This window comes from Phragmites australis, chromosome 5, assembly GCF_958298935.1.
Source record: "Phragmites australis chromosome 5, lpPhrAust1.1, whole genome shotgun sequence".
NCBI lineage: Eukaryota > Viridiplantae > Streptophyta > Magnoliopsida > Poales > Poaceae > Phragmites > Phragmites australis.
Genome location: NC_084925.1, coordinates 23,905,673 through 23,919,483, shown reverse-complemented (window position 1 = coordinate 23,919,483; position 13,811 = coordinate 23,905,673). Strand labels below are relative to the sequence as shown.

The 13,811-nt window shown below is 41.1% G+C and overlaps 1 protein-coding gene across 1 annotated transcript; it reads right to left on the bottom strand.

Annotated features, from left to right (window-relative positions):
* Window positions 1–3,506: 3,506 nt before the first annotated feature.
* Window positions 3,507–4,772, bottom strand: LOC133918975 (CASP-like protein 4A1). Its single transcript, XM_062363152.1, has one exon. It carries the CDS (start codon window positions 4,553–4,555, stop codon window positions 3,773–3,775), a length of 783 nt encoding a protein of 260 aa, XP_062219136.1. The 5' UTR covers window positions 4,556–4,772; the 3' UTR covers window positions 3,507–3,772.
* Window positions 4,773–13,811: the final 9,039 nt, after the last annotated feature.

Genomic DNA, 13,811 nt, shown 5'->3' with positions numbered 1-13,811 from the left:
AACATGATTCTGAAAAGCATAGAAAATGTCCTCAACATCAGACTTGTGTTTTAGGAGATAGATCCAACAAAAACAAATATAGTCATTAATAAAACTCACATAGAATTGAAAAAAAAAACCCAGAAGAGGGAAGAGTAGGACCCCAAACATCAGTATGAACGAGTTCAAGTGGTGTACAAGTAACTCAATTAGAATTCTTATATGAAAGTTGATGACTTTTAGCATGCTGACAAGCATCACAAAATAAGGATTCGGAATCTGAGGAACACAAAAGTTTATTGGACTTGACAATAGACTAGATGACATTATTGGAGGGATGACCAAAATGTTGATGCCATTGTTGAGCAGTAACCTTGACACCCAAATACGCACGGCATGAAGCTGAATATGGGGCTCAGCCAAATGGAATGGGGTAGAGGCCACGACTCCTACCGTGTAGGATGACCTTCTTCGTGGCCTTGTCCTTAACAAAAAAAACCAGATGAAATTCAATAAAAACATTGTTGTCAGAGACAAGTCAATGAACAAACAAAAGGTGTTAACCGATACTAGGAATGTGAAGGATGTTATTAAGAGCAAGGGAATTGGAAGAGCTGGAAATCCTAGAATGGCCAATATGCAAAATTGACAAACCTGCACCATTAGCAACTTGAACCTGTTCCTTGCTGGTGTAGCGCTCATGCACGTGCAGACGGTCAAGATCGCTGGTGAGATTGTCGGTGGCACCCAAGTCAATGTACTAGTTGTTGTCAGCATATCCAACAGTCGCCAAATTGTCGGAGCAGCAATCATCTGCCTGATAAGTGTGATTAAAGCGCTGACAACACTTTAGCGTCTCATGACCAAAAATGCCACAAATCTGGCACTTAGGTTGAGTACAGCTGTCTCCATTGTGGCCACGGCCACGTCCCCATCCTTGTCCTCCACGTCCACCGCCACGGTTATCATTGCCATCATGGGAGCGAGAAGTCCCGCCATTGCTATCACCATGACGAGAGGTAGCGTTTGCCGAAGAAACATAGTCGGAGCCTTTGAACAGGGTGTGCTACTCCTGCATAGCTTCATACGAGAGAAGATATGCGTAGAAATCATTGAGGCTTACTGTAGTGTTGACGATGGTGAGGGATGCCATGAGTGCATCATACTGCGATCAAGGTAAATGGTGATGAGCTTGTTGGATGAGATTGGTGGAGGATGGCTGGAAACAAGTGCATCGGAATTGCTGGTGCATGAGGTGAGTGACATGCTCATGGTGGTGGGAATAGATGGGATCTTTTAGGCTCTAGTACCAAGTTTGAAGAAGTATTTGCTATAGGAAAATCTGACCGGCTTGTCATCTATTTATACACCAACTATATGCATGTACATGATAGGATTACAACCGAATTCGGTAAATAATCATTTGTTCAAATCTACAGATAGAATTTCATCTATCTATATTGTTTCTATTTTAACATCAACGAGTAACAATTTCAAGTTCCAAATATCGCTTGGCATGAATATTTGATTCGATGTTGTAATATGCGAAAATTTAGGTAGACGGTTTAGAGTGGGCTGATGCGACAATGGCTGCCACACGTTTAGCGCACCAAACTTTCTCTATGACAGAGCCCACTTATAAGTGAATAGTTTTCCACAGTTGTGGGCTCGTGGCAAACAATTTATACACCACAAAATTGTGGCACGCTACACTTGTAAAACAATGTTTGGCAAAAAATGTTACTACTTTTGTCACCGCGAAAAGCCCATGCTAGTACTCTGTGGACAGTACAATTACGAGGTGAGGTCTACACGATGGTTAAAAAAAAAGATGAGAGAAGCCAAGCAATAATACTAATTCCTTATCCCCATAGTAGCATAGCCGCCAAACAATGGCTGATCCCCGATGGTAATGGGGAAAGCCCTTCCCTCGGAGTCGGTTACAAGGGTATGTTTGATTATTCGTATAAATTTTTATAGAGTTATGATGTATATTATAGATGAGTAAAAGCATATTGATTAGATATAGTGATTTAAAAAAAATTGGTTGTCTGTATAGATAGATATAATAACCCTGCACATGTGGATGCAATAACTATGTGAAAAAATTTGTGGATGTAATAACTATGTGAAAAAATTTGATTGCTCGTATGAGTGATTACAATGACTCTGCATCTGAGACTAACGAATAAATCCGTTACAGCATTATACTAGATACAATGTATCCACTGAATTAGGGTCCTGAGAAAAGCTCAATTCAGATATATCCACCGAGTTAGACTTTAACCGTATAATTGAATCACAAATGCAAAGAAAAATAATACATAAAAGTAAACAGACGACTTTCTCTGTAAATATATACATACATATAGAACCAAAATACTCCTAATACGGATAACATACTCTAAGGGCGTGTTTGGATGGTCTGCTGAGCGCATGCATGCACCGGCAGATGCAGTATCGTGCGTACAAATTGATAGAGCGCGGTGTTTGGTTGCCGTGACGCTCGTGCTCCGTTTGCACCCGCTCATGCGCGTATACGACCGGATGCTGCATGCGCCCATGCGACCAAATCAGCCGTAGCTCGCGTCCTAGCTCGCCAGATGCAACGGTTTGACGCTGGGCCCACTCGTCAGCGACAGCGAACTTCCTCACGCAGTCTCAGATTCAGCCTACCAAACACAAACTCAAATTCTACTTGCATCCGCTCATCCAACCAACCAAACACACTTTTTTTCAGAATACGGATCCCCTCAACCTGCTTCCACTCATCCAGGATATACGATGCAGCTCTACAAAACCTCATGCGGACAACCAAACACACCCTAAGCGAACCTCGATCACCATGCTCCCCTTACCACCCATCGGATCTCGGATCATAACTTCATTCTTCTTGAAGTTACCGTAACTTCGCTCAAAAACAAAAAATATTATATCATTAACCAAAAAAACGATGAATTAGCATAAAAAATTATTACATAACTAAAAAAACATTAAATTAGTTATAACTAAAAAATATTACATAACTAACTTAAAAAAAATTACTATAGTGAAATTGAGATTTAATTTTAAACATCGATTATATATTAAACGATTCTTAAAGTGAAATCAGGCCGTGACTTCAAAGAGATGAGTCGGAGGATCCTGATCGAGCACGCATGGGTATGGACGAATGCCCCAATGCTGTAAAGATGAAGCATTCATCCCTCTCTATCTTGTACTACCAATTAAATCAAACGGCGCAACAGAACTGCCCGGAAGTCGGAACAAGTCCTGCTAACCAAGAGGGCCTGCAAATTCCCAGGGAGACCATCTCCTCCTCCTCAAGATCACTCGCAACAAGTCAACAATCTAGGCAACAGAGACCGCCCATCAACGCAACGAAACACAATGCGACCGTCCAATCCAACATACACACTGCAAAAGCATTGACCAGAGAGAATCTCCATGATCGATCGATCACTAGTGAACGGAACCACCATCTAATTACGTTGCATAAACAGGACCAAGAAAGGCAAGCAGAGCTTTTCCATGGCAGACAAGACCTCAATTCACACCAAACACCATTGTGATGTAGCGCTTCTTCTTGTTCCGGTTGCATGCCAACACCATTACCATCACCACTGATTATCCTTACTACTACTTGAGCTACCAACGCTTGTAAATTTCCATTTCCATTTCCATATCCCCAAGGGAGGAAGGAGGAAACTACAAGCGCTTCTTATCACTGATCGATTTCCAAAAGAACCCTAAAAGAGACCTGGAAATCACAGGACTGCCCCTTGGGCGTCTCCTAGGTGGCGCTCTCCACGACCGGGCTCCAAATCCCCCACAGCCGCAGGCCAAGCACCCCGCCCATCACGTCCACCCACCCACGCTTCCTCTCCTCCGCCGTCGACTCGCGTTCCCCCACTTCGGCCTCCGCGGAAGGTTGCGGGGCCTTATCCTTCTCTTCTGGGATGTACGCTGCGAGACCCAGGGGCGGCGGGGGAGGGCAAGAGGGCGCGAGTGGGGACGAGAGCTCCTGGACAACCTCCACGGCCTGGGGCTCCAGGGACTTGGGGCGGCGCAATGGCATCGGCGGCTGCGGCGGAGGGGGAGGTGGGGGAATAGCAGGAACCCGACTGCGCTTGCCCTTGTCGCGGCGCTTGGATGAGGGCGGCGGGGTGGCGGCGGCCTCGGCGGCGAAGAGGTGCTCCTCAAAGGCATCGAGCGCGGCGTGGATGCCGTCGCACTGCGGGGAGCAGTCCCACCGCGACCAGAAGGTGATGTAGCACTCGAAGCACCCGCACCCGATGGTCGGCGGGTGGCCCCGGTGGCGTCGCCCCACACCGCGCGCCGGCTGCTCCGAAGGTGGCACCGCGGCCGCGTCGTCCCCGCCCTGGAGGGGCTTCCGGATGACGAGGTGGGCCAGCACCTCCTGGTCCTCGGGGCGGAGCGCGGTGGCCACGACAAGCATGGCGGCCGGGAGGAGCCGGAACGCCGCGGCGACGGGGTCGTCGCCCCAGCCGCCGGCGCCAGACGGCGACGGGTGGATCTTGCCGCCCTTGCCGGGCTTCGAGCACAGCGTCTTCATGGCGCTCGGCCTCGAGGCTTAGGGTTTAAGCCCCCCTCCTCGCCGCGGGCCGTGGGCTGTTAGGGTTTGGCTTTGGTGAAGATGGGGGAGAAGCGGAGGAGACGGAGAAGGTGGTGGGCTTCGGGGGGAGCGCTTATACAGTCGAGGTGCACAGGCACAGTCCCTCCGCTGCTCGACGCCTCCTTTTGCTTTTGCGATGAACTTTTGTGGCGCTTTCTGGAGATGGTCCTCCAGTTTTCCGTGTTTTCCACTACTTGGCAAGCATTTGTTATAAGTTTGTTGCCGTTTCTCCTTATTTCGGCGGCGCTACTGCAGCATGACCGGTTGTTTTTAAACAGCACGGATTGTATGTGCTCACTTTATTGTGTTTTAGTATAGCTGTAACGTCATTTATATTGTATGAGTTGTCCCGTATATTAGAATTCGAACGTTGTAAGCTCATATGTATCGTGTAGCACTGTAGCCTCAGTTTACAGTGGTACCAAATATATTCCAATATATCAGAATTCGAACGTTGTAAGCTCACATGTATCATGTAGCCTCAACTTGTAGTGGTACCAAATGCATAAGTTGTTATGCCAAAAAGATAGCTATCCGTAGAAACATAGACGAGTACAATATCGTTACTAGTATATGGGTTACCTCACTAGAAACTAAATAATTACTGTAGACACACATAAATCTCCCAGCATTGCTCAGTTCATCACCCCTTCTCCTTGGGTTGCAAAGGCATACTTTGTGTATGAGCTATACTTTCAAAAGTTAAGTTGGACGATTATAGATTGTCGTCTTCTTGTTTAATCATGGTTGTTGTTATAGTTGTTCTGTATAGTATGAGTTGTCCTACACTTCTACTCATATACGTTTTTTGTTACAGTTGTCACATCATTCCTAGTGGGTGAGTTGTCTTGCTAGAAACCAAACATTGTAGACTCAAGTCTATGTTCTAGTCTTACATGTAGTTGAATTGAGTGTATGAGTTATGCTACAAATATGATTGTTAGCGGTACAACCAAATAAAATTAGATACAAATGACACTTTTCTGGTATGAGTTGTCTTGCTAGAAGCTAAATGGTCACATCATCGATTTATGGCCCTTTCTCATCTAGTCAATTACAACACTACATATAGTGCAGGAGTTGCTCATAACTTGAGCAATTATAAATTGTCCCAAATGATTTGATTATGGTTGTTATTACGATAGTTTAATATATTTTGTCTTATTATAATTCAAACATTCAAAAAGTGTGTTTCATTTGTTATAATAGTAAGCGAACTATGATGCCAAAAAATATAATATTTTTATTTTCCCACTCAACTAGCATTTGATCTTGGTTGCAATATAATCTCTGAAATACGAATTGTGGTTTATGTGAGGGCCCAACCACTGCATTAGTTGCAACAACACAAAAGACACTTTTATAGTGCATGAATTGTGGAAGAAAATATGTCCATTTGCACATATTTAACTATCCCTTTTTCCAATCTTGACCACAACGACGTCACACCCGGTAGAAGTTGAACTACACATTGATTGTTCTGATGAGAGTATGTTGCACTTCTTATATAAGAGCTCTATATTCTACTAAAATCAAAATGGATCCTATCCAACAATGACAACTTTCGATAAAAAAAACTCGGTAATATCATGTTGAGAATTTTAATGATTTGGTTTAAAACATTGGTTCTGGTTGGTACTACTAACAAGTGTCCCAAGTTACTATGATGGGGGCGTTGGATGCAATATCGTAGTTTGATGAGGGGGCTGTCAAGGAAACTGCCAGTTTTACCAATTTGAAAATGCAAACGCAGCTTCCCAACATCCTAGGGCCCCACGCGGAGCAGAGCAACCGCCTATCAGCAGTGGGCACCCTCGCACCCATCTGCAAAGACCCTCCCAGCCTCACCGGGAACCAAAGCCATCCGATCGATCAACCTATCTCCTCATAACCCATCGCAGCCGTCCGTTCTATGCGGCGCTGCCCCGTCCCGTTCTCCTGCCCTCGGGGACGAGTCGTGGCCACGGACACGTGCCGGTGGCGCACGAGGTATCTTATCACCGTGGGGGTTCACTGCGAGCTCGAGGTGTCAGTGAGGCGGGCGAGGCGTCGCGTCGTCGCGGGTGCTCGTGGCCGGGGCCGTAAATATTTTGCGATTTTCCTCACAGGAGTTCTCTGAGGAGTGGGCCTGCATCGACTGCACGCGTATGTGGGGTCCGGTTGTCAGTGATTTGGGGAGGATGCAGTACGACGCGGCGATGTCGTTGTCAATCTCAGGTGGTACCGTGCTGCTGCGTACAAGCGCACAAATCCTTGTTGGGCACTTGAACATGTGTCGAAGTGGCGAGGCTGCCCTCGTTTTCCGTGGCGAATAACGAGGGGTTGATGGTTTTTTAGTAAATATCGCAGGAGTTGAATGGGAGATGGTGTTCTTGGTACACGTAGTTGGCAGCAGCGTTAAAAAACCAACGGTAACAGGTAAAAATCACGAAAACCGATCATTTCGATTCGGTTCGATTTCAGAAATCAAACGATAACCGAATTTAAATTAAAAAATTCGAAAAAATAAAAACAAAATAAAAAAATTTAAACAAATCTTAAAAAACACTAGACATAATTCTAAGACCTTCTGTGAATTTTTTAAAAAAAATAATGTCATTTGCATCATATTCTATACGGAGAAAATTTGAAAAAAATTAAAAAAAAATTGAAGCGTGCGACTCAGTTATTAACTCATGTTAAGGAAAAGTTTAACATGCAAACATATATTTTTTTGTGTAAAATATATCTTAAGAGGATCTTTAAAATTGATTTCACTTTATTTAGAGTTTTATTAATTTCTCTATAATTTTTACAAAGTTTACAAGCATAAAGTGAATATGTTAAGAAACAGCACTGTAATTAACTTTTTCATATCTACTATTATTTTTTCTACATAAATCATAGTATAAATAAACTAATAAAAGTGGTGTCACTAATTTTTTAGTGTCATGGGTCAGTTATGAATTAATTTAGTCACAACACATTTACACAATCCTGCATGTTACAATAACTAATTCATGAGTTCATGTATTATTAAAAGACATAGGATCATGTAAGAAGAATAACAAAATTAGTTTCATGATTTTTGGATTAGCAAAGAGTAAACTATGCATTTAACTTGGTTTAATAAATACAATTTCTCACAGAAAAGTTTTGAACTTTTTTATGAGTATAAATACTTTTACCATGTAGATCATGTTACAAGGAAATCAACAAAATTTGTTTCACTTGATTTGAAGCTCAGATGAATTAGTTATTGATTTTAAAAGATTGAGATAATTTTTGGATTTTTTATTGAACTTCACTGAAAATCGAGAAAACCGCTCGATAAATCGAGAAAACCAAACGGTTATTGAGAAAACTGAGCGGTTACCGACAATACGGAAAATTCGAGAAAACCGCTCGATAAATCGCAAAAACCGCTCAGTAACCGATCCAAACCAACCAGTTACCGAACGGCTCAAATCGCGATTTTTTCCCCAAATTTCATATTTTACCAAATGAATTTTGTCTGAATTTTTTTGAATTTTCGACCGGTTACCGCGGTAACCGCGACTTTTCGGTTACGCCGGAGCTCAGTTACTGAGCTCTGGTCGGTAAGCCAAACCCTGGTTGGCAGTAGCGCAGTTCCAACAGTAAAAAATTCAAAAATAACTAAAATACGTGATCATATTTTTTAAAATAGATAATATATTATCATATTTATAAATTTAGCATATATATTCGGTATCTCGTTCACCGAAAATGTGTTTTCAATATCTGAGGTGCTGAATACAGCCACTTGCTGTGAGCCGCGCTCGCTCGCGGTGAAAGCTAGAAGTCGTTGAATGTTCGAGTTTAAGTTTTTTGATTTAACTCTTAATTTTATTTAGAGTATAAAAATAGTTAAAAAAATTCTAAACGTTTTCATGAGAAAAATAGAGCTCATTAACAACCCGTTTTAATTTGTTTTATTCAAGAGCATGAGCCAATATTTAGTTAAAATTCTCCAAATAAACCTACTTTTATAAATTCTAGCAAATTTTAATGCCTCAATTAAATTCCCAAAAATCTAGAAAATTTTACTAATATTCTTCTTATGTGATGTACTAATTTATAAAAATATTTTCAACCCTAGGTTATTTAGTGAAAAAGTGAGTTCCTTTATAATATTTTATTTATATTTTTTTATCATTTCATGTGATATTCTCTTTTTAATTTAGTTTGAATAAAAAATACAAATATGCACTTAAGCCTTTGCAATACTCCATTTATATGTATTTTTATCATTTCATGTGATATTCTCTTTTTAATTCATAAAAAAAATTCAAACATGCACAAAACCTTGGTTTTGGATTAATTAAAACATGCTCCATTTAATCTGTTGCCAGCACAAAGCTGAAAATATTGGATAACATCTCAGATTAATATTAAGTCTCTTCTTGCTGTTCTTTATGCTTCATTTCATCTTTGGTTCTCTCTTTCTGTTTTGAGAGATGTATCCCCATCTGCATGCTCCTTATCTTGTTGTTTAAATTTTGGATATATCATTTGCCATATTTAATTGATAGATATTAAAACTTATCGCATCACTACCTACTTTGGAAATATAAATACAAATATATATTTGCAATTTATTGGTTCTATGTTTCTTAAGTGTCGGGTTTTACCATCTTAGTAGTAGTTGTCAACCTGTTATGCATCATATGAGAAGAATATTAATAAATTTATGATTTTTTGGGTTCTATGCATCAATACTCGTTGTTTGTATTTTTTATTCAAATGGAATTAAAAAGATAATATCACATGAAATGATAAAAAACATATAAATGGAGCATTACAAATAAACTTACTTTTTCACCAAATAACCTAGGGCTAGAAATATTTTTATAAATTATTAAATCACATGATAAGAATATTAGTGAATTTTTCTAAATTTTTGAGAATTTATTTGAGGCATTAAAAATTGATAGAATTTATAAAAATAGGCTTATTTAGAGACTGGGTCTTTCAAAATTTTGACTTTTAATTTGTAACCTTACATGAAATTTATCCTACCGTGTAATCCTTTCGGGGACAATGTTATCCTTAGCTTATCACTAGGTTGCAATTTTGTCTTCACAGAATTACAAGATGTGCGGCACCTTGGCACTTTACCGAATCCTCTATTTATATTATTGGCATGTCACCGTGCATACCTACACTCATCCGGCACGTTAGCACAAGGCCACAAAGCCAAAGGCCCCCTTTTGCTCCCGTAACTTTGATGATGGTAGATCCTTTTTTGTTTTAACCATCACCTTTTGAGGAAAGTTTCTAGGCACTAAGATCAAGGGTTTGCTCCAGCCATTGGCAGTTTCTTTATATAAAAAAAAATCTTTTATAACTTCCAAAGCTCTTAATACGGGTTTAGCTTTAAAACTTCTTATCCTAAACACTGCTATAGAAAAAGTGCAGCGAAAATGGCTCTATTATGCTATAATTATGATTTTGGTGATTAATGACAACATAGTCATTGCGACTAATATATTTATCAAAAATATAAATTAGTATGTCTCATAAATACAATACATCAAGAAGCTACCGTAGTCGGAATGAAGTTTGATTGAATTAAAAAAGTTCGATGAAAATTTGCCCCACTGGAAGGTCCGGCCTCGTAGGGATTGAACTTACCAGAGTATTTTATCCAGAGGCAAAGTGAAGGCTGATGACTTCATCGGATAGTCTGGTACTCTGTGTATTGAACTCATCAGAGTATTCTGACAAATGAAGAGAAGGTTAAGGACCACACCGAATAGTCTGGTGATCTACATTGGGTAATACCAGAGTATTTCTTGCAAAGAAGAATGCAAGTGCAGAAAACTGAAGATCAACCCGCCGGAAGGTCTGGTGTTTCGTTTATGCTCACTGGATTATAGTACTGGAGCATTTATTGTAGATGCGACTACAGGTGTTGAAGAATAAAAATTAACTCATCGGATAGTCCGGTGGTCACAGAGATTGTTACACTGAAGTATCTTCAGATAAAAGAATAGAAGATTTAACTCACCGGATAGTACAGTGTGAATAGAATGAATACCAGATGAATGCACTATAGTATTTTACACAAAGCGACTGCAAAGACTCGGATGACTCAAGATAACTCACCGGAAAGTCCGGTAATGGATTTGAAGGCATACCAGAGTGTACGATGTTCACATAGGCGGTGAGTGGAGTTCCAACTACTTGTTTCTAAATTTGTACTCACCGGATGATCCGGATGATCCGATGTTAGTACTGCTATTCTTACCGGATCATCTGGTATTAACATCATTTTTAGGCGTTGAAAAAACGGCTATTTGATGAGTTTGAGGCTATAAGTACTACTCCATTCAATTACTTGAATGTGTGACATTCTGCTAGAGTCTAGAGGAAGCTTATATATACTTGAGAAGACATTCAAGCCATCAAAGTGCTTAAAGTGATTATCCAAGTCTATTAAGCACAAGATTAGAGAGTGTTTAGTGATTATAGGCCTAGCTAGAGTGAGTTATAGCTAGGTATTGCAGATTGAAGAAGTGATCAAAGGGTGATCATAACTTGTACCGAGTGGTACGTCGGCACCTTAGAGTCTTGGTGACTCGCTGACATCTTGGGCCTTGATGGCTTAAGTTTGTTGACTCTCCGACTTGATATGAAGTGGCTGCAATATACGTGTATAGAGACACGAAGACCCTTGCCTTGGTGGTTCAAGTTCCGAAGTGATCACAACGGCAAGTGACCAGAAAAGAGGCTAGTGGTGAGACCTTGACTTGGTGGCTCATCATGCTTGGGATCTTGTCTTGATGACTTAGTAGCTCAAGAGCTATGACCGGAAGAGACTTCGCGACCAGGGAATGTCCTTTGTGGAGCTCCAATGTGGATTAGGGTGGCATTTATGCCAACGATACCACGAGATAAAAATTCCTTGTGCCAAGTTTATCTCTCTACCTTATATACGTTTCCGCATTTGCATACTTGTAATTTACCTTGCTAGAGTAGGTTGCAATCCTTTTAAGCGGTAGAGTAGACACACTAGATAAACCTAGAGTATATTTAGATAGAAATTGAGATAAATTTATCTTGTGAAGTTTTTGAAGTCAATTTGATTTAGGTTTCTAAGTGTTCTAATTCACCCCTCCTCTTAGGACGTCATTGTTCCTCACAAAAGGTCATCACTGCCAGTTCAAAAACTGCATTACTGCTGAGTTTTAAGCCAACAGTGATAATCCATGATTATCTTTGCTGATTCAGAACTGACAGTAATTGTGCATATCACTACCGTTTATTAAGTTTATTCTGCCAATTTGTATACTTATCACTGTCAGTTCCAGCTATGAACCGGCAATGATACTCAATAGAGGACAAAACATACATTAATGTATTAATTTAAATAAGATTATTATTACTAATCACCATATTCATAGAGCTTATATTACACTAATGCTACTGTACACCAAAAGCTGTCGTCATGCCTACGACAACACACAAAACCCTAAATTGCACGCGCAAAAATCCTATGCATGCTCGTAAGCTACCCGCGGTTGAGATGATACTCGATCCACGACCGAAAATCATCATCCTCGTCGTCGGCACTGTCCCTGGCCTCCTCCAACAACGATGACGAGGACGATGAGCTCATCCGAGCCTTCTTCACCTTTAGCAGCTCATCGATGAACACATCCCACACCTCGTCCGATGAGGGGGACCCCACCGAGTCTCCGAAGTTCGAGGTCAGGGGTGCCTCGTCTGACGCTGACGTCAGCGTGGCCTCCTCCTCCTCCCTAGACAAGGCAGGTGTGGGAGGCATCCTCAGAGGAGGCGGTGGGTGATAGCGAGAGCGTGTAGAGAGCGTGCGCGCACGAGAGAGAGAGAGAGAGAGAGAGAGAGAGAGAGAGAGAGAGAGAGAGAGAGATAACATTTAAAGTCATTGGAAGAAGCCGAGTAGCCGGGCACGTGAAGCCGAGCATGCGCGTGCGTGAAGACGTACATATTTTGAGTATCACTGCTGGTTTGTAAACACAACCGACAGTAATAGCTATTATCACTTTCGGTTATAAAAGGCACATCTTTTGATGAGCTAATATCATTATCGGTTTATATTATGAACAGATAATGATAATTTGGATATCACTATCGGTTCGTATTACTAACTGACAGTGTTAATCACTATCACTGTCAGTTCTTGTTGGTTCAATTTTCTTGCACCCAAAGCTTCCGAACTAGTAGTGATATGTTATCACTATTGGTTATTTTTGAACAGATAGTGAAGAGGGGGTGATGATGACTTTTTCTGTAGTAATGCAAGCACCTCTCCATTGAGAGCCTCCACTAAACCACCTAAATCTTATTTTGCAAAAAAATAAAAAAAAAACAAAAACAAAAACCCTACCTGAATCATGGATTTGGGATTCCTTGTGAAAGTTTGACAACATCTTTTTTTCCCAAATAGGGCTGAAATTATATTTAACTTGGAAGAAATATATCCCCATATTACATAGAGGTCCTAGAGAAATAAAAAAATTACAAAGATAATATAACCAGATCCTCTTCTTTACCTCCGGTATCATTCGTCATTCTTCACCTCTCCCTATAGTAGCTGAGTGAAGTAGAACATTGAAACCGAAGTCGAAACCTTATACAAACTTTGATGAGGAACCCTAACCCTTGAATAGCCACAATAGACAATGCCTCGAATCCACAATCAAGACACATGTGAGACTCTAAACAAACATCATCGGTGGTGTCCTCGTCGATGAGGTAAATGATTAAATCTGGCACCACCTTCCATAGATTCACCAGATTCAGTACCCAAAAATAAAATTTGTGTCTGAAGGCAATGAAGCTATCAACTCGGAACAACAACCCGCACAAGGGGGTGATGAAGTTTTCCAACCCTACTACAAAAGCTAACCTCCCACATGCTTTGCCGGAGTCACTGCCGTTGATGACACCACCTTCGCCGGAGAAGAGGTGGAGGAATCTAATCCTACATAATCGTCGCACCATCGTCATAATGATGATGAACTTTGATATACATTGCCTTTATTAGAGGTAAAACAAATCCTACTCCTAGATCTACAATGAAGACAAGACCCTGTTCCTCCTCACCTGTGGCGAGGGTTGCCGGAGATAGAAGAGGAGAGGAGCCAAGGATGGCAGTAGCAGAGAAGCCCTAGGCCAAGTCACAAACGCAGCCGGCCTAATTCTCTGCCCT

Coding starts and splice junctions, on each gene's coding strand:
- LOC133918975 (XM_062363152.1), bottom strand. CDS start 4,555: ATGAAGACGCTGTGCTCGAAGCCCGGCAAGGGCGGCAAGATCCACCCG.